General features: G+C 33.6%; 3 protein-coding genes and 2 non-coding genes across 18 annotated transcripts in view; 4 read left to right on the top strand and 1 right to left on the bottom strand.

The window, feature by feature from the left end:
• Positions 1-893: 893 nt before the first annotated feature.
• LOC129248868 (pancreatic triacylglycerol lipase) lies at positions 894-3,525 on the bottom strand. Its single transcript, XM_054888481.1, has 5 exons — positions 3,483-3,525; positions 3,256-3,421; positions 2,743-3,188; positions 1,479-1,679; positions 894-1,114 (listed from the first exon to the last, which is right to left on the bottom strand). The coding sequence occupies exons 1-5, from the start codon at positions 3,523-3,525 to the stop codon at positions 894-896; spliced, it is 1,077 nt and encodes a 358-aa protein (XP_054744456.1).
• Positions 3,526-8,915: 5,390 nt separating this feature from the next.
• On the top strand, positions 8,916-9,796 carry LOC129247611 (barrier-to-autointegration factor). The gene is made up of 2 exons (XM_054886797.1): positions 8,916-9,201; positions 9,321-9,796. Exons 1-2 carry the CDS (start codon positions 9,076-9,078, stop codon positions 9,465-9,467), a joined length of 273 nt encoding a protein of 90 aa, XP_054742772.1. The 5' UTR covers positions 8,916-9,075; the 3' UTR covers positions 9,468-9,796.
• Positions 9,797-10,938: 1,142 nt separating this feature from the next.
• The window catches only part of LOC129246970 (striatin-3), a 56,983-nt gene continuing 46,303 nt past the window's right edge, over positions 10,939-21,618 (top strand). For 2 of the 14 annotated variants that reach the window (XM_054885741.1, XM_054885752.1), the window contains exons 1-2: positions 10,999-11,205; positions 14,036-14,915. In XM_054885741.1, the coding sequence (XP_054741716.1) occupies positions 14,514-14,915 (402 nt within the window). In that variant the 5' untranslated portion in view covers positions 10,999-11,205; positions 14,036-14,513. The other 12 variants (XM_054885746.1, XM_054885738.1, XM_054885745.1 and 9 more) reach the window with 12 other exon arrangements.
• Positions 15,483-15,678, top strand: LOC129249650 (U2 spliceosomal RNA). Its single transcript, XR_008582693.1, has one exon. It is a non-coding gene; the product is annotated as a U2 spliceosomal RNA (small nuclear RNA).
• Positions 15,907-16,102, top strand: LOC129249666 (U2 spliceosomal RNA). The gene has a single exon (XR_008582704.1). It is a non-coding gene; the product is annotated as a U2 spliceosomal RNA (small nuclear RNA).

The raw sequence follows: 21,618 nt of genomic DNA, 5'->3' as shown, positions 1-21,618 counted from the left end.
GCCTATGTCGTCGATATCCCATCTTTGAGGTCTTGAATCGACCCTGGACTGTTGGCGTAGACCTTCTCTTTCACGTGGCCCCTAAGAAAAAAGTCACAAGGTGTTAAATCACAAGCTCTTGGTGGCCAATTGTAATCACCTCTTCGAGAGCTAACATGGTCCAGAAACTTCTCCCGTAAAAGATCAATGGTTTCGTTGCTTGTGTAGCACGTAGCGCCGTCTTGTTGAAAATAAACGTTGTCCAGATCAATACCATCCAATTCCGGCCAAAAAAATCGTTAATCATCTCTCGATAGCGCAATCCATTCACCTGGAACACCTGTTATTGGAAAACCCTTTATACCCAGTAGAATTCGGAAACATCATTCGAATATTCGGATATAATTTTGTTTTAATATTATGTTTTCTTAATAAATTTTTAATATTTTGTTTATTACTTTATTTTTTTTTAATTTTTTCACTTTATTTCATTTTATTTTTCTTCATGTGTGAATGGACAATATTTTGTATGTATGAAATATAGTACTTTAACACATCATTCGAATAGATATTTGAATATTATTTAATTTGATAATTTGTTTTTTTTTTTGCTTTTATATTTTTACCTTTTTTTTATTTATTTTTTTTTCTTCACTTTATTTTATGTATGAATATACAATATTTTGTATGCGTGAATGTTTACAAGTATATCCAGTAGAACCTGAAAACATCATTCCAATATTATTGTACTTGATTTTGTTTTATTTTATATATTATTTATTTTATTTTTATTTTTTTTATATTTGTTTTTAATTTTTATTTTTTTTTTTTATTACTATTTTTTTATCTTTTATTTTATTTTCATTTGCATAGTTTGTATGTATTTGCCCCCTTTATTTTAAAATCATACTTTTTTATCCATCAATGCCAAGTGCAAAATATGGTTTATCAGCCGTTTTCACCGAATATATGCCTCGCGCATTTTTCAAAACCGGATCTCCCATTAAAATTCGTTGTCCAGTACAATTCATTGCATTAGCATCCACAATGGAATTGCAAGCGCTGGCCAAGAATCCCTTTTCGCTGTTAACTGACTCGGCGAAATATTCACAAGAGCGGCCATGACTGCACCCAGCTGTTAAGAAAATAATTGATAGGAAATGAAAATTGAGAGAATGGAAGAAAACTAAGTGAAATCAAAAGGATTGAAGAAATAAATAATAATTAAGTAATTATTATCAAATAATAATAGAAAATATATATATTTAATCGAATTATTTAAAATGATGAGAAAAATTTAATACTGGAGAAGTCAGCCCAGATATGGCATGCCGCAGCAACATGACGAAAGCAAGCAGTCCCAATTCATTTTGCTTTGCTTACTTTCTTTAAAATTACTAAAAAGGACTCTAATCTGGCATCGCTATGGACCAAAATGGTCTCTGCGTGGCTTCAGCCAGCCAGTATAACCTAACCTAACCTAACCTAAATTTACTTACTAAATATTTGCGCCGGTTGATTACAGCCCGGCTGAAAGGCGCCACCTCCATTTGGATAGAAATCGACCGCACCTATTGGTTGTTTGTAGCCCAAAATACCAGCGCAAGTGTGAATGACATCAACGAATTCTGCGTCGGTTACATCGAGGTGATTCTCTGGACCAGTATTTCCTTCAAAAGCGGGACGCGCAGGGTCCAAACCTGCATGGATAATTAAAATTAAAAAAAAAAAAAAAAAATTTTAATATTTTTCATTCAATTTTTTTTTGTTTTTTTAATTTTTTAACTCATTTTTTAATTCATGCATAAATAAAATTGAAAAAAGAATATTAATTTTTTTAATTAAATTTTTTTTTTAAATTTTTTTTTTAAATTTTTTAATTCATGTATAATTAAAATTTTTAATTAAATTTTTTTTTTCATTTTTTTAGAATTTTTTTTTTAATTTTAAATTTTCTTAAATATTTTTTTTGTTTTAATTATTTAATTCATGCATATAAAATAGAAAAAAATCTTTTTCAATTGAATTTTTTTTTAATTTTTAATTTTTTTTTAAGTTTTTAATTAATTTTTGTTTTTTTCAATTAATTTTTGTTTTTAATTAATTTTTATTTTTAATTTTAATTTTCTTAATTCATGCGTAATTAAAAAAAAATTGTATTAAAAAAATAATTGTAACTTTTTTAAATACTTTTTTTTTTAATTTTGAATTTTTTCCTTTTTAATAATTTTTTTTTTTAATTTTTAATTTTTTTAAATATTTTTTTTTTATTATTAAATTCATGTATAATTAAAATTTTTTTTTCATTTTTTTAGAATTTTTTTTTTTAATTTTAAATTTTCTTAAATATTTTTTTTTTGTTTTAATTATTTAATTCATGCATATAAAATATATTAGAAAAAAAAAATCTTTTTCAATTGAATTTTTTTTAATTTTTAATTTTTTTTTAATTTTTGTTTTTTTCAATTAATTTTTGTTTTTAATTAATTTTTATTTTTAATTTTAATTTTCTTAATTCATGCGTAATTAAAAAAAAATTTTATTAAAAAAATAATTGTAACTTTTTTAAATACTTTTTTTTTAATTTTGAATTTTTTCTTTTTTAATAATTTTTTTTTTAATTTTTAATTTTTTTAAATATTTTTTTTTTTATTATTAAATTCATGTGTAATTAAAATTTAAAAAAAAAGTTAATTTTTTTAATTTAATTTTTTTTTTTTGTAATTTTCTTAACTCATTTTTTTAATCTCTTTACACACTTACCTGTAATGCGTCCCACCCGATACTTAGAATATGACCCTGCGTAACCCATTATATGCGCACCCAGGCTATGCCCTATCAAATGGATAGTCTGTGGATCGGCACCTTTCTCTTCCACCAACAAATCAATTAATTTCGCCACCGCCCTACCCACTTGCACTGTATAGCGCGCTGGCTCAAGGTAGTAAATATTCGCCGCCTGATCGCTCCAATTTATAGCGAACACATTCACATTGCCACGTTCGGTATACGCCATGCGTATGGCTTGTATGGAATTGCTGCGTGAGCTCGATTTCCAACCATGTACCAGTATTTTCGTATTTATATCAGCCTTGAATCTATCGGCAAGCTCCTCCCAGGTCTCACGCTTACGTCGTCGGTGATGAGCTGTAGTACTGGGCTTTTCAACAAGCGAAATCGCAGCAGCTAACGGTTTATTTGGGCTGGAGCTGATAAGTAAGAATGGTTAATATCTGTATATGCGCAAAATCAATATATTTCTTGAGGAGAAGATACCTGTCGTAATACTCAAATTGTATGAATTCGGAGATTTCACTACGATCGTGCTCGGCTGGTGGTTCAACTAGATAAGCCACTACCATATCTCCGTCACCATTGGGCATATACATCCAAGTCTTATTGTAGTCCTCATCCTTAAGCTCCACTTGGGCGAAGGCAACCACTATAATTTTGAGAATTATTACAAATAAAAAACTTTCTAACGTTTCTTACAACTTACTTACCAAAAGAAGTTAGGCGCAGAAAAATTCCTAGAATCCAAGCCATACTTTATATACAAATAAGTACCATATTTAACCATTCAAAGTGATTTCTAACTGTTTCGAGTACGAGTTTTACAAGCCCTTAAATATATCTTGGTCGGTCTGCATTTTCTATTCATTCATTCTGATTTTATTTCAAAACGGAACTTATCACTAAGAATGAAGGTTCAAAGCGTTAATTTTTGTGATGATTATTTAGCATTTAAATGTTCGTGCATGATTTTGGATAGCAAACATCAATCAATTGTCAACTTAATGCATTACAAAAATGCAAGCACTAAACTTAGTTAAAAAGAAGAAAATGCATTGAACAACTAAAACGGCGGGTGTCCAAAACCAAAATAGTTAATTGCCAACTTCAGCAGATAAAAAGTTTAATAGCACTGGAGTTGTTTAAAAAAGAGGTTGTCTGTAAAGTCGGTTTACTGACGATAGTTTAACGTGATAACGTCATACTGATTGAATGGTTGCGTTTTTTAAAAGAAAATTTTAATTTTATTTGTTTGATAGATATTTTGTATGGATATAGAGAATGAGTTAACATTAACATAACATAACATAACATAACATAACATATCATAACATAACATAACATAACATAACATAACATAACATAACATAACATAACATAACATAACATAACATAACATAACATAACATAACATAACATAACACAACATAACATAACATAACATAACATAACATAACATAACATAACATAACATAACATAACATAACATAACATAACATAACATAACATAACATAACATAACATAACATAACATAACATAACATAACATAACATAACATAACATAACATAACATAACATAACATAACATAACATAACATAACATAACATAACATAACATAACATAACATAACATAACATAACATAACATAACATAACATAACATAACATAACATAACATAACATAACATAACATAACATAACATAACATAACATAACATAACATAACATAACATAACATAACATAACATAACATAACAAAACTTAACATAATATAACATAACATAACAAAACTTAACATAACATAACATAACATTACAAAACTTAACATAACATAACATAACATAACATAACATAACATAACATAACATAACATAACATAACATAACATAACATAACATAACATAACATAAAATGACTTATCATAACATAACATAACATGCTGTTCAAGCAAGGTAACGACGCATGAGCAAGATAACGACGCATTTTTTGGTGCGTGCAGCCGGCTACATAGAATTATAAGACGTTATCACGTCAAAAAATAATAATAACACACAATAACAACAGGTATTATTAACAAACTTGGTTTTATTTTAAATTCTTCAAGTAAATCAAATTAATAATAATCAATAAGAAGGCATATGCAAATACAAATACGTGAATTTATATATGTACATATGCGCATATACATACACATATACGCTCACTTAAGTAGGAGAGAGCAATATGTCGAACGTTGCCGTTCGTTTGCTTTGTTTGCTTTGTCGTTCGTTCCGCGCTTTCGCTTGCAGTTCATTCAATGCAATGAGCAAGGTAACGACAAATGAGCAAGGTAACGGCAATGAGCAAGGTAACGACAAATGAGCAAGGTAGCGGCAATGAGCAAGGTAACGACATATGAGCAAGGTAACGACACATTTTTTCGTGCGTGCAGCCTGTTAAATCGAATTATAAGACGTTATCACGTCAAAAAAAAAAAAAAAGAAGTAAAAACCCATTGATGTACATTGGTATAAAAATGGGACCAATGAGCACCTGCCCAGATGCAAATGCATTTACGTCTCTAGTAGAAATACTCCATGAAGCGAGAGCTGACCAAGGCGAATGAATTCGAGGTGACCTTAAATGCATTAGGTTAGGTCAGGTTAGCATAAATGCTGTTAGAGTGCTCAAGCGAGAGCCCACTTGGACAAAGAATCAAATTGGACCATTGCGATACCATACAGAGTAAACTCAGAGTGACCAGAACCGCACAGGCGGAAAAAGGAAGGAGGGCCTTTGGATTACAGGAGGATAACGAACGAATGACGGCTAATTAGAAATATATTAACCGCTTTAAGTCTAGAATTTCAAAATAATCGATTTTTTTCATGTTACTATAGTTCATACTTCCAAAAATATACTTGCAAACTTTATATTGAAATTCGTTGTAGTTTAAACGTTACAGTCCTTCAAAACGCGACCAATTTGCAGTACGACCCACGGTAATAAGCGCGTTAACCGTGTTTTTCTCGAAACTTTTTTTTTCGAATTAGCGTTGGTAGTTTCTCAAAAAGTACTGAACCGATTGATTTGAATTTTTAATATGTCATTGAGTACACTTATGGCTCTCGTGGGTAGCAGAATTATAATTTTTTAATTTAAGAGCGAGAACGTGAAAAAAATCCTCTTGTTTTTGTTTTTTCAATAAACAGATAAAATATCTAGAATTTTTTTTTGTTTTTTTTTTTTGTAAATCTGCTACCCACCGAATTTTTTTGTTTTTTTCATACGTACCTGAGCAGCCCAATCAGTTACGTCAGTGGCATGTGTTACGTCAAGGAAACACTTTTTTTTATTATTGTCATTGAAAAAAATATTTTTTTTGCAAATAAAGAATTCATCTTATGAATAAAAACGATTTTCAATTGATACCGATTATTTTTCTTCAATTTTCAACGCCTTCAATTTTCACGTCTCTAGACCAGAAAGGTGACTTAAGTTGATGATGAAATTTACCAGATGTGTGATAATTAAACCTACTATATCCGCAGTCGCCATAGCCGAATAGTTGATGCGTTCAAATGCTGGTAGCCCCTGGTCAGGCAATGGCAAAACCTCCTCATAAAAAACCATGTACCGGAAGTGTAGCTCGGCCAAACACCCGCAACAGGGTGTACACGCCAATTATACATAAATGTACATATCTATCCGCTGGTATAGCAAAAAAGTGAGAGCCAAGATACCTTGTACTCTTAGTCCGGCGAGAGTAGGACAGCTGAGGAGAAGGTGCTGAGTCGATTCCACCTCATCTTCTTCAGGCAGCTTTGAAACTTTGAAACAACGTTCGAATATTATTTTATTTTTTTATATTTTTGTATTTTTGGTTTTTTTGTTTTGCTTATTTAATTATTTCTTTTATGAGAATTTTTCTCACTTCATTTCATGTCATTTTATTTTATTTTATGATGAATATACAATATTTTGTATACATGAATGTATACAAGCATACCTAGTAGAATTCGGAAACATCATTCGAATATAATTTTATTTTATTATTTTTTTTTTTAATATATATAAATTTTTTTTATAATTTTTTTTATTTTTTATTTTTTTCACTTCATTTCATTTTATTTTTCTTCATGTGTACAATATTTTGAATGTATGAAATGTAAAACTTTGAAATAACATTGAAATAAAAATAACAAATATCTATTTGGATATTATTTAATTTGATATTTTTTTTATATTTTTTTATTTTTTTAATTTTTTTCACATCATTTTATTTTATGTATGAATATATTATATAATATTTTGTATGTGTGAATATTTACAAGCATACCCAGTAGAATTCGGAAACATCATTCGAATATTCGAATATAATTTTATTTTATTTTATTTTTTTAATATATATAAATTTTTTTTATAATTTTTTTTATTTTTTTCACTTCATTTCATTTTATTTTTCTTCATGTGTACAATATTTTGAATGTATGAAATGTAAAACTTTGAAATAACATTGAAATAAAAATAACAAATATCTATTTGGATATTATTTAATTTGATATTTTTTTTATATTTTTTTATTTTTTTAATTTTTTTCACATCATTTTATTTTATGTATGAATATATTATATAATATTTTGTATGTGTGAATATTTACAAGCATACCCAGTAGAATTCGGAAACATCATTCGAATATTCGAATATAATTTTATTTTATTTTATTTTTTTAATATATATAAATTTTTTTTATAATTTTTTTTATTTTTTTCACTTCATTTCATTTTATTTTTCTTCATGTGTACAATATTTTGAATGTATGAAATGTAAAACTTTGAAATAACATTGAAATAAAAATAACAAATATCTATTTGGATATTATTTAATTTGATATTTTTTTATTTTTTTAATTTTTTTTCACATCATTTTATTTTATGTATGAATATATTATATAACATTTTGTATGTGTGAATATTTACAAATATGTCCAGTAGAACTTGAAAACATCATTCGAGTATTCGAATATTATTGTACTTGATTTTGTATTTATAATTTATTTATTTTATTTGTTTTTAATATTTGTTTTTTTTTTATTATTTTTTTATTACTATTATTTAGATTCCACGATTTCACCTCATCTTTCAGACAGCTTCTGCAGAAAGGACTTGAAGCAATGTCAAATCTCACCGTATGGATACCTCACGATATCCGGTGACGATATCCATTAAGGTTCTTGTAATCATAGACTTAAATTATTAAATTAATAAATAAATCAATAAATAAATATCGAGCTTTGTTAGCCTTAAAAGTTCCCACGAGCGCCCCGATCTTCACACTAACCCAGCGCTCGCTGAGTTGACTTGGGACCCATTGAAAGTATGAATGAAAAAGATCTGAAAGAAATCTATAACTAATCCTCCATTGCGATTATCTCTTGCAATAATTTCATGACTCAAAATCTTAAGAAACATTTGAGTATCTGTTGTGGATCGAGTTGTCAGAAAGCTTAGTTCTGATGTCTGGTATACTGGTGGATTAAAGTTTGAAGACTGAAAATCTGGAGCTGTTATATTTTAAGTGAATTTCGAGGATTTCGGTATATATTCATGCAAGCAAACTATTACTGCAGAAGTGCAGTTTACCTCACGTATTCTTGTTATTCGCCATAAAAATCAATTACTTATTTTTATACATTAATATTTTACAAACATTTATTATTTACTTACGCTTTGGTGCTACTCTTTCAAATATATTTTTGTAAAAATTAAATACTCGTAGCATTAAATTTTTTTTTTGCATATGAATGACCCTGTTTTGAGTGTTCTTTTGACTAAAATCTACTATAAATTTAACAATTCGTTTAAACTAGAAGCTGTTTTAACTTAGAACTATGACCATGGCCCAATGTTTTTAACACCACTTTATTGTTATTTGTTTATTGTTAAAAGTTATGCTTTATCATTTAAAGGCTTCGAAATTTGTATTGTGATTACTTAAATTTTACAGTTTAGTAAAAACAATAAATTAAAAACCTGTATGTAAAAAAACGTGTACTTTAAATAATGGAGTTTGGCAACCCATAATTCACTAATATTACTTTCTGAACACTTCCTATGAATTGAAAACGTATAACAACAATCCTTTCCATTTTGCTCCACAACAGCAACACTGGTTTGAAGTTTTTTTGTGTTCTGCGTCATTACTAGTTTGCTTTGTGAATTCTGCGTGCTTTTTGATTGCTTTTATCTACTTTTCGCGGCATAATTTCATCACCGACAAAAATAAGTTACATACATTCCAAAACGCAAAAGCGCTAACTCGAAATGGCTGGAACATCTCAGAAATACAGAAATTTTGTTGCTGAGCCTATGGGCAACAAATCAGTGACGGAGTTGGCTGGTATTGGTGAGACGCTAGGCGGACGCCTCATTGAGGCTGGATTCGATAAGGTTTGTGATGCTGTTGCTGAACTCTTGACTCAATTGGATAATTGTTCAAACCAAGTTTCATTTACAATAAATGAACAATGTTTTAATGCACGTTTTGATGTGATGCACATTATTTGCAGGCTTATACAGTGCTGGGCCAGTATTTGATATTGAAAAAGGATGAGGAACTGTTCAAAGATTGGATGAAGGAAGTATGCAATGCGAGCTCGAAACAGGCGTCTGATTGTTACAACTGTTTGAACGATTGGTGTGAAGAATTCCTGTAAAAGCATTTTAATTACTTTGTCACTCACGTATTGTTGGCGTGAAACTCGAAGCAGTGCACATAAAAAATGTTTCGTATTTTATGAAAATTTGTATGAAAACTTTCTTATATAAGTAATATCTAAATGTAATTTTTAATGCATAATTAAATGTCTGTTAACATAAAAGTAACTAAAAATGTAGCGAACTTAAATATTTGCACAAACTTAAATTCTTAAATAGAAGCAATCATAAATACTCACTTCAATTCCAACTAGTGCAATTGGCGTTTTCCTACAAGGGAAACGTTAGTTCAGAAGAAACAAATAAACTAATGGATATCAAAATACTATACATTCCTTTTATTACTCTAGTCTTCCGGTGGGTTTAAACAATAAAAGTTGATTCCAACATTAAAGTTCTTACAATAACACAAATGTTGTGGCAAACTCCACTTAAACTGATTAAATGTCAAATTTAAATATTCCGTTTTTTAACATCATAATTAAATTTAAAAATGCATAGAGAAGATAAGATCCAGAAAATAAGAAATGTTTGTCTCACAAAATAGCCAATTTTGTAATACTCGTAAAAGTATAGTAATACTTGGATTCGAGATGATAAACGATGTTATCAATCTGATTCGAGTTTTTTTACCTCAATCTTTATACGGGCAAGTTGTCTGGCAATTTGTCTCTAAATTTGCCATCTATACAAATTGAACGTCAGGTTGTCCGATATAGAGAAAACAAATGCGGCGCTATCCGCAAACTGCTACTTTGTTTTTGGCGAATTTGATCGAATCGGCTATAACGTCAGCACAGCAAATAAGCAAACCTTTGTGCGCAAAGTAACTTGTCTGTGAATTAATCAATTAATTTTCAAATTAAACAAAATAAAAATTAAATTGTGAAATTGCGCATAATTATAAGTCTCCAATTGCATTGGTTTTCCTTTCTTTCGCTTATTCTTCGTTTCTGACGTCACAGCCTGTGTAACTTGTGTATAGTTTTTCTTCCAAGCACCGCTCAGCGATGTTAATATATTTTGTTGTTTCCTTGGCAATTAGATACCTATCAAAAAATTTGCAGCCCAACGTCATATTCAAGTCATTTCTGACAACCCGCACATGTGAGCTAATTGGAATAGAAATTTTGAACTTGTAATGTACAGCAACTGACTCTCGCAACAAATGTAATTTACCAATAAGAAGAAAAATCAACTCTGTGCCTATCCATTTTACTATATACTGCCGCTCCATTCAAAATAACTTTTCCTTCAAACATTTAAGTACAAACCATTTTTCAAATATTCTCTGGTAGCTATTATCAAATTGGCAATTCTTTTTTAATTCGTCCACTACTTTAATTAAAAATATATTTCTTTCTATTTTCTTGGTATTTACTGTAAGTATTATGACTACCATAAATTGCATATATTACTTTTGATATCAACCCTGTCATCTAGGCTTTTAATATACTATCATGGGTAACCCTGATGACAAGTTTCCATAACACGGGCGAGAAAGTGTACAATTTTCTGCTCTCGGTAATTTTCACATAAAAACTTATTTATCAAATAAATAAACACAAAATATATAGAGAAATTTTGATTAAATCACTTAAAAATACAAGAGATAACTTTTTTTATACTGCTCATCGCAGCACTGAAAACTTATTTGAAAAGAAACCTTTCGAAGTCACCGAAGCTGGGGAAAAAGTGCATAGACAGTGCGTATAAAAACGAACGAGTATTTTTTCGGTAAAAGAGAAAGAAAAAAAAGAAAAGAACGGAATTGGAGATTTCCTCTTCGGTACCTCGGAAATTTTCTGATAGTGACGGGATATTTATAAATTAACTTAGTGAATATCTCAACTGGATGTGAATTATAAAAAATAAAAATTTTAATATTAAGCCAAGCAGAGTAAATAAGCGAATTGTATTTGTTTAAAACAACAGTTATGTTGAAGTAACTATTCGTTCATTAAAGTATATGGAGAATTCTTACATATGACCATTACCTACTACTATTGTGTAATTTGTGGTCAATATGGGCCTATATTGAAAATTTAAGTGTCTGAAACATAAATAATTTGTGTATGTGTACAGATAAGACAAGCCTTGGTGTACAATTGTTTCAAATTGTTTTAAAATTTGTGCAGACGCAAGTTCTCTTTTGGATAAAAATTAAGTGGTTTCAAAAAGTTCATTGCCTTCCATTGTTGACCTGCAAAGACGAACAGAAGTATCAATGAATGACCGAGGGGGAACGAAATTCGCAAACGATATAAAATTGATTTCTTTTAGACGTTAAAACAATCAACAAAACATTATACACCGTTTCATACTCGAAATAGGTGTAGTGCACTGTCCACACGCGATTTGCAACGGCATCAGTTCGGCGCTAGTCGTATTTTTCGTCGTTGCGTAGCTGCGCTGTTGTTCCTTTGTCTATAACTTTTTGTCTATGGCTGGCAACACCCTTCGTTCAGTTCTGTCATTCATAGAATGAAGAGCCAAGGTGTGCGAAAGAAATATAGTGGTCACTTTAAGTTGTCAAATAGTTTGCGTTAAAAAGAGTGAGAGGGAGAGAGAGATTGTCAGACATTTCAAAAAGCAGAGAGCCCTTGGTTTACCTCGAAAAGATTGCCAAACCTTTTTAATTTTAATGGAATAGTTCTTATTAGAACCATTTCTTGTTTACAGGCGTCATTTGTAAAATATAATTTGCGAGGCATACATATTTTTCGTAACTTGATTATCAAACTAAAACTTAGGTATGTCTAATAACACAATTGTGGGTGATATTTTGATGTTTTTTGCAGAGTTTAAATGTCTACAAATATCTTTAAGCAATTCGAAAATTACTTTACGAGCCGTATGAATCTTCGTAATTAATTTGATATAGATTTTTCCAATTGCATATGAATTTTCACAATTACAAGTGGCTGCATGCCCTCTTAAGGGGGGGGGGGTAGGGTCACAAAATCGAAATTTTTTTTCTTCACTCATCTTATAGTAAATCATTCCAAGAATGTTGTGTCAAAATTTTAAGTGGATCGGAGCAGAACTCTCAAAGTTATAGCCTTTGTAGGCACTCTACCTCGAATGCGGAGCATCGATAATTTCTCAGAGTCATTTTTTCAAACGCGTTTTTCCCGAAACGACTTCTTAAAAGTCGGTGCCAATCACAACTCCGAAACTATTCAACCGATTCTTTTCAAATTTGGCACACGTTTTCTAAATCAAAAATATCTCCCCCCTATACTGTTTTTTTTTTCATTTTTTTTTTTTAAGGTTGTTTTTCACTTACAAATGCTCGTTTTACGTTTTTTTTGCCACCAAAACTACAAAAATGAAAAAAAAAAATTTTATTAATGTAGGGGGGAGCATTACGTCATACTTTAACTGAAAAATTCGACTTTTTTAGTTTCAGATGATTCTACGACGAATGGCGATTGGCACCGCAGAGCACCTCTCGAAAAACCTATCCCCAAAAAAACTCTGTCATGGGCTTATTTGTCAATATTTTATTATTAATATTTTTTAAAAACTTATTGAAAAGATGTACAATAACATGCAACTGATTTTATTAAAGTATCTTAAGCCATATTTCTGTAAAAAATTAAAAAAAAAAGTGTTTTTTTTTTAGCGCTAAACCCTACCCCCCCTTAATCATTTACTTAGCCGTGTAAAACTTTACGTCATAAGACAATACGAAATCTTGTGAGCCACGCAAATCTTATAAGTATTTAAGAGATATGGTACCATTGTGATTCCTCTTTTGGCATTTTTTTTGTTTTTTTGTTTTTTTTTTTATTTGGCAGGGACTTCTCGTTTTTCTTCGTCAATTTTTCTTGCGGCAGTTTTTCGCTCTTTATTGTTCATTTAGTTTTTTTTTTTTTCTTATCTGCTTTCACACTCTTCTAGTTGGGAGAATACTAGAGAATAGGGTTTTTGCGTAAAGAATTTTTCAACTTAGAGAAATGGAAAAAATTGCAAAATCGGTTTAAATTGTTACACTTTAGTGAAAAATAATGGTGAATGGTGTGAAATTATTTTAAAAAGGAAATGTGCATATAAAAGAAAAAATAAAAGAGTGAAAGCAGGTTAAAGTCATAAATTTCTCTCCAGACTCTCGTCCTACCCACGGTTGTGTCTTGGTTAGTGTGTAGGGGTTGGGAGTATACAACGGCGGCCCATGAAGTCAATGTTCAACTGGATTAAATGACTAAATACATTGGTTATTAAATAAGTTTTACCATCGTCTGGTTGGCGTTTTAGCAGACTAAATTGGCTATCGAGGCTGACCAGTCCAGTTTGTATGATGATGTACATCAAACATTTACATACATAAAAACTTGATTTACATTGATGATTTGGCCACCAATGCGTGCGCGACGTTGATTGCTTTACAAATCCTACAGCAACGTATTTTTTCTTTTCTTTTTTTTGCATCTGCTTTCGTCTGGGAATGCATTCCCGAACGAGAGCAGAAAAGGAGACGTGCGATTCCAAACTCGAACTGCCGAGTAGACAGCACCTAACGTCCAAATGTGCGAAACATTTATTGACCTCATTTGAAAAATAGAAGTAGTGCAGTGTAGTATTAAATCAAAAAATTTGGCATGAAATACTTATTTATATTTTGAGAGAAACAAAATTTTTTGAAAACATACGAGACGTGCATACAATTAGTATATTTTCGAAGGGACGCGTGCCTCGTCCTTAAGACAGTGTAAAACAGTTATTTGCACGAAATATAAAAAGAACAACTGCAACAACAAAGCAATATCAATTAATTATAATTCGACAAACGCCATCGGATATCTTCGCATATAATTGTATTAAATTGAATCTCACAACACCTTAATTCTTCAAACAGCAAAATACGCAAAATTTATATATAACCGTCGCTCATAAACTCTGTTCTTTGCAACGACGGTAACAATTGTAAAACAAAAAAAAAACAAAAAACCAATACTTCGCATAAATTCGATAAAAGCTAATAACTAATTATAATTAAAAACAGCAAAAATCGAAAATCACCAGCATAAAAATTCATTCCGATGGGCACTAATTCAGGAGCGACCACTGGTATAAATAATAAACCCGTCGGTGCGGGTGGTGCAAGCGGTAGTAGCGTTGTGGGTGGCGGTGGTGGTGGCGGTAGCGGTGTGGGTGGTGTTGGCGGTGTTGGTGGTGTCGGAACCAACAGTTTGAGCGGTGTTGCCGGTGTTGGCGGCCTAGCCGGTGGTAATGCTAATAGCGCTGTGGGTGCTGGAGGCATTGGTACGGGCAGCAACGGAAGCGACGACAGCGCCAATAGTGGCGGCGGCCCAAGTGGACAAAACAATCAACAAACTACACCACAATATACCATACCAGGTATACTGCACTTTATACAGCACGAATGGTCTCGCTTTGAGTTGGAACGCTCACAATGGGATGTGGATAGAGCTGAATTACAGGTAAATGATAATGAGCGCAGTATTTTGAAACTGTAACTTATAGCGCAATGACTTATTATTATTATTATTATGTATTTTTGTAAGCATGCACGTTTGTAAATTTTTTTATTCTTTTTTTTTTTACTCTCTCTTAAGCTGTAATATCAAAGATGTCTGAGGTAAGCGGCCGCCGTAGCCAACTACTATTAGGGAGTGCTTAGGTTCAAATCTGCGTGCATGAAAAAGCAAAATGATAGAAAAAGTTTTTGAAGTGAAAACTTCTTTAGAATCGTTGGGGGTGATTTGAGGAAAAGTGAAACGAAAAAGAGACCCTCTTGGCTACGAAGCGTTATATTATATGTTGATATAAACGTAGCGACGAACTAAATAAAAATAACTTTTATTTTTTCTTGTGATTCGAACCAAGGATTTTGGATCGGAAGCTCACATTGCTAGTCGCTCGGCTACCGCGCCATGCTGTCGTCGCTGGCCTGAAAGTTATTTAGTTACGAAGCGTTATATTATATGTTGATATAAATATTATATGTTTATATAAATAATTTTTGTGAGCGTGTAATTCTCAAAAGGTTTATTAGAAAATCTATTGACTAGGTAGTGTGGTATCTGTTCTTATCAGCTTAACATCTGATAGATCCTCCATCGGAGGACAACAAATGTTAAACTGATTTTTGGAAATGGGCGGAGTGTTTTAGGGACTTGCTCTCCACCTCTGCCACGGGTTGGCCCGGTATTGCAGTACCGCCGGGATTTCGGCCTTGAATAAATACAAGAAGAAATATACTAATACATTTAGCTTTGGTGGGAAGAGGCATAAATTTACAAGTAGACGAAAATGGATTTTTTTTTTTTTTTTTTTTGAAATTTGCATTGTAGGACATTTCTGATTATTTATTGAAAACAGTTTTTTGGTTTAGATACTGAAAGTCAGTTTAAGTGAATCGGTATAAATATTTCGTACATTAATTTTTGTGAGCGTGTAATTCTCAAAAGGTTTATTAGAAAATCTATTGACTAGGTAGTGTGGTATCTGTTCTTATCAGCTTAACATCTGATAGATCCTCCATCGGAGGACAACAAATGTTAAACTGATTTTTGGAAATGGGCGGAGTGTTTTAGGGACTTGCTCTCCACCTCTGCCACGGGTTGGCGCGGTATTGCAGTACCGCTGGGATTTCGGCCTTGAATAAATACAAGAAGAAATATACAAATACATTTAGCTTTGGTGGGAAGAGACATAAATTTTTATATGAATACAAGTAGACGAAAATGGAGGAAATTTGTAAGTCTGTTTCTTCGGTCCGTTTGGGTATCTTTTTTGACAACATCGAAACCAAAGCATTTGTATCATATTTTATCTATCATAAGCCACTCGTACATTTATTGAAATTGAAAACATTGAGGATGAATAATGATAAAATGAAGAAAATAAAATATGAACTTTATAGCAATATTATAATGAACCTATAATTATCCCGCTCCTAATGCTGCTTTCGTCTTATTCTCTCTCAGTTTGTTTTACGGAAGGTTTCACTTCTATCGAGTCTAACCGTTAGACGGTATTTTTTTTTTCTAATAGCGGTCGCCCCTCGGCAGGCAATGTAAAACCCTCGAGTTTATTTTTGTCATGAAAAAGCATCTTATAAAAACCATTTCACTTTCGGAGTCGGCTTTCCCGGCCAAGCACCCAACCATATCTACATATGTATGTGTACGGGATAATTATTTTTTTCCTGCAGTAAGCTGTCGATTTGGTCAGCTGGGCTTCACATTGTTATTGTTGTAGCAGCAGCATAAACATTCCCCACAAATGTTTTTGGAACGCTGCTGGAGCGACAGTCCTTGATCGAATATATATAAAGGGTGTTTTTTTTAGAGGTTAGGTTTTCAAGTTGGCACTACTTTTTTCGTAGATGGTCTTTTTGACAGCCGTCACTTGATTTATGCTCAGTTTGGTTTGCCATTTCATAATGAATAGACTTACACCTGATCAAGCGCGTCGCACGTTCGGTGAATGGGCCCAAAACGAGATGGCCACCGATCCCGATTTTCACAAGAAAATTTTGTTCAGCGAAGAAGTTCACTTTTTGTTGAATGGGTATGTCAATAAGCAAAATTGTCGCATTTGGAGTGAACATAATCCACAAGCCATTGCTGAGACGCCGTTACATCCTCAAAAAGTCACTGTTTGGTGTGCTCTATGGGCGGAGGGAATCATTGGTCCATATTTCTTTAAAAATGAAGCCGGCCATAATGTATTGCAGTCAATGGAGAGCGCTATAGAGCCATGATTAATGACTTTTTCGTGCCTGAATTGGACGATGTTGATGTGGACGAACTTTGGTTCCAACAAGACGGCGCTACATGCCATACAGCCAACGTAACAATCGATTTATTGAAGGAAACTTTTGGTGAGCGCATTATCTCGCGCCGTGGACCTATGGCGTGGCCTCCAAGATCGTGCGATATAACACCGCTGGACTACATATTTCTTGTGGGGCTATGTGAAGTCGCTTATCTACGCAGATAAGCCCGAGACGATTGACGTCTTGGAAGAGAATATTCGGCGCGTTATTGCTGACATACGGCCCCAATTGCTGCAAAAAGTGGTCGAAAATTGGGCCTCTCGGCTGGAATTTATTCGAGCCAGCCGCGGCGGCCACTTGCCCGAAATCATTTTTAAAACATAATGGCAAACCCTTATCTTTATAATAAATTCTTGGCCATAACATTAAATTATATACGTTTTATTTCATCTTGAAAACCTAACCTCTAAAAAAACACCCTATACATTCGAGCCGTTCGGGAACTTAGAAATGTGCGAGTTTTTCGGCACGTGATATATAGGGTTTTCCAATAAGAGGTGTTATTTTGATATTCAAAGAAGAATGCTATTTTTTAATATAAATGATCGGATGTTTATTTCATTATAAAGAGGAAGGTATGCCGTTAATAGTGGCAAATGACAACCACGACAGGATAATATCCTTTTCATGAAATTTTCCATAACCGAATTGCAAAGTGGCTGCCCTATGTCGTCGATAGCCTCACGATGTCCATCTTTGAGGTCTTGAATCGACCCTGGACTGTTGGCGTAGACCATCTCTTTCACGTGGCCCCAAAGAAAAAAGTCACAAGGTGTTAAATAACGAGATATCGGTGGCCAATTGTGATCACCTATTCGAGAGATAACATGGTCCGGAGACTTTTCCTGTGAAAGATCAAGGGTGTCGTTGCTTGTGTGCAACGTAGCGCCATCTTATTGAAAATAAATGTTGTCTAGATCAATACCATCCAATTCCGGCCATAAAAATCGTTAATCATCTGTCGAAATAGCACCTGTTATTGGAAAACTCTTTATTTTAAATGGTGCTATGGGAGGTTGAATTAGTTTTAAAGGTGACACACAGATGGCGCTATTTATCACTTTATCGCGTTGGCAATACTGAATATATATTCATGACAAAGCCTCATCCCTAGGCTTTGTTTATCAGTATCTGTCATTTCGCTGAAGTATAAACAACGCAGTGTTTTCGTGCTCCGAGTATGTCAACTTTCGTGCCGTCGAAACGCAATTTGCGGGAAGCTTTGCTTTTCTGCTTCAATTTGAAAAAAAAAATACAGCCCAAGCCCGTGAATTGCTGCAGGAGGCCTACCCAGACCATACTCCGTCGATTTCAACATGTGAGTACTGGTTTCGACGATTCAAAAGTGGTGATTTTCACACCGAAGACAAGGAGCGTCTTGGCCAGTCCAAAAAGTTCGAGGACGCGGAATTGGGGGAATTGGTAAACGAGGACTCGTGCCAAACCCAAGAAGAGCTTGCTGAATCATTGGGCGTTGATAAATCAACCGTTTGCAATCGTCTAAAAGCGATGGGAATGATCCAAAAGCAAGGACATTGGGTCCCGTACGAGTTGAAGCTGCGCGACGTCGAACGGCGATTTTTTGCGTGCGAATTGCTGATCGAGCGACAAAATCGGAAGGGTTTTTTGCATCGGGTGGTGACTGGCGACGAAAAATGGATCCACTACGATAACCCAAAACGCAAAAAATCATGGGGTTTGCCCGGCCACGCATCAACGTCGACGGCCAAGCAGAATATTCACGGCAAGAAAATCATGCTCTGCATTTGGTGGGATCAGGTCGGCGTCGTATATTTTGAGCTGCTCCAACCGGGCGAAACAATCACGGGGGATCGTTACCGACTGCAATTGATGCATTGAAAGAAAAACGACCGGAAACGGTAAAAAGGCACGACAAGGTTATTTTGCAACATGACAACGCTCGGCCGCATGTTGTTCAACCTGTCAAAAAATACCTTGGAACGCTTGGCTGGGAAGTGTTACCCCACCCGCCGTATAGTCCAGACATAGCTCCCTCCGATTATCATTTGTTCCGGCATATGAGTCTCGATTTGGCGGACCAGCGATTCTCCTCGTACGAGGCTACCAAAATATGGGTTGAGTCATAGATAGCCAAGCAGCGGCCAGAATTTTGGAGAAACGGCATCCGGAAATTGCCCGAAATATGGGCGAAAGTTGTAGCTAGCGATGGCCAATACTTCAAATAAAATATTTTGTACCGTTTTTTCACAATAAAGCCCCAAATCTTTGAAAAAAAACCTTTAAAACTAATTCAACCTCCAATATTTTGTATTTTAATAGCAAAAACATTCAAGGAAAACTTTTGAAGGATGCTGCAAAAATGACAGTCTTTGGTGGGATTTGAATACATAAATGTTTGTGCGCACTGTCCACTCGACATTTCGCTGACCTAAGACACCCAAAAGGGCTATTGATGTGTGGGTCTTGTGCGTATTCATGCCTCTGAACGGAACTGAATTCTGACTGTATGATGAGATGGAGTTTCACCAGTCGTCTTTCCCCACTAATATTTGGTTTCGCTTATAATCCTACCTTTGTTGTTGTTGTAGCATCATAAACATTCCCCATATTTACATACCGGGAATGCTGCTGGAGTGACAGTCCTTGGCCGGATATAAATCCGGGTCGTTTCGGTAACGTAGAACCGACTGTCGTGGAAACGTATAAGATATAATCCTACCTCGTGCATTGCAGCCTTACACAATGAAGTATTCTAGCGGATCTGCAGGTGCCTCAACTGCGCTTTTTTGTATTGATTGCTTTTAGTTAAGGATAATTCGCGGAAAGGTGTTTCCAACAAGATGAAATGCCTTTAGTATAGATGGGACAGTTTGGCCACCCACGGCAATTTGACAGTATTGACACTAAAGCAACTTCCCATATTGACATTTTTAGGCATCTGTGAATACTAATAAATATGAAAACAAACTATTATCTTCAATTAATAGTTTTATATACTTGTGTATTAAATATATGTACGTATATAGGCGATGAATCTATGCTGTATTTCCGCATTACTTTCGTTTGAATAACTAAATGTTTACAGTTTTGATGGCATTCAACCTTCACTAATTACTATGTCTTCATTTTGTTTAGAGGTATCCATTGGTTGCCTTTCCACTCGCCATTAAACACAAGAAAGAGATAGGTAGCCGATCATTGAGTTTTCCATGCCAGTAGTTTTTATTCACCATCAGCTCTGTTGTTACATTCACAAATAAGTATACTCAAAACACACATCTTTAGTAAAAGCTTAAACATTTTATTTGGTTTTATAAACATTTTAATTGAATTGCTTATTATGGCTACTGATTATGAACCTTATGGTGATAGTTTCTTGATACGGATTTCAATGCGAAATTCTAGTAAAATCCAATTCAAAGCACAGACGAATATTGATTTTAGTCGTTGTTGTAAGTTTTGTGAGCTACTACAACAACATTAATTTTAGTCGAATTTTGTTAATAAGTACAGAACTATCTAGGCAAGGCATACCAATTTTTCAAGAAAAAGGAACACGGTTGGGAAAGGCAAGAGAATGATATATGTAGTATTTTTACTTAGGTAAGGTGATGACTCATGATTCAAAATTCTAATATTCCTGTTATTGCGAATCTAATTTTCTGCATTGGAGGCATGATTGACATGGATACCCATTGATATTGCCACGAGTTATTATTACTTTGCTATCGCGTTGGTTGGGGACGCAAAAGTGCCGATACAAATAAATGCCATTGGGGTCGATTTGCAGATTACTACCTTATCTCCGGCCAAACGAGCGAATAGCCAGATGTGGTTTTGTTGTTGTTGTTGTTGCAGCAGTAACTTTGCCCTGTCAGAGTAGTGTAATCACCGGTCGCCTTCGTCTAGCTCACCTAACGGTAGGCCCAGGAACTTTCTGTTTCGACAGGTTGGGTCCAGAGGGAGAGGAGTGTTAGATGAATGGGTTTGATGGGGTATGTGAAAAGGTGGTTAGTGTCGTGCGGGGTGCCTTCACATGCCGGACATATGTATGTTTAGTATATCGGGGTCGATTCTGGAAAGGTAGGAGTTTATCCTGCTACACTATCCACAACGCAATTGTGCCAAAGTTATGCGAGAGTCTCCCGATGAATGTCGTTAATTGTCTGTCTGTACACTGTTCGTTCCAGTAGTTGTCGGTCTGTTTTATCCTGGATCTCGTCCGCGTGGTTGAGGAGGTGCCTCCTGTCATGCCTGGGAGGCGGCTCAGGCTCAAAGAGGTGTCTGCATGGGTGGGACCTGCGGTAATACCCTAACAGGAACTGCCTGCTGAGCAGTTTATTATGCACCTTTGGAGG

This window comes from Anastrepha obliqua, chromosome 5 (assembly GCF_027943255.1).
Source record: "Anastrepha obliqua isolate idAnaObli1 chromosome 5, idAnaObli1_1.0, whole genome shotgun sequence".
Taxonomy (NCBI): Eukaryota; Metazoa; Arthropoda; class Insecta; order Diptera; family Tephritidae; genus Anastrepha; species Anastrepha obliqua.
The sequence above is the reverse complement of the archived record's forward strand: the minus strand, read 5'-3'. Positions and strand labels throughout refer to the sequence as shown.

Bases quoted from the DNA above. Each gene is read 5' to 3' on its own strand.
- LOC129248868 (XM_054888481.1), bottom strand. From the start codon at position 3,525: ATGGCTTGGATTCTAGGAATTTTTCTGCGCCTAACTTCTTTTG. The intron at 3,422-3,482 runs GTAAGTAAGTTG...TCAAAATTATAG, and splicing joins TCTGCGCCTAACTTCTTTTG to TGGTTGCCTTCGCCCAAGTG. The intron at 1,680-2,742 runs GTAAGTGTGTAA...TTATCCATGCAG, and splicing joins TCGGGTGGGACGCATTACAG to GTTTGGACCCTGCGCGTCCC.
- LOC129247611 (XM_054886797.1), top strand. From the start codon at position 9,076: ATGGCTGGAACATCTCAGAAATACAGAAATTTTGTTGCTGAGCCTATG. The intron at 9,202-9,320 runs GTTTGTGATGCT...CATTATTTGCAG, and splicing joins TTGAGGCTGGATTCGATAAG to GCTTATACAGTGCTGGGCCA.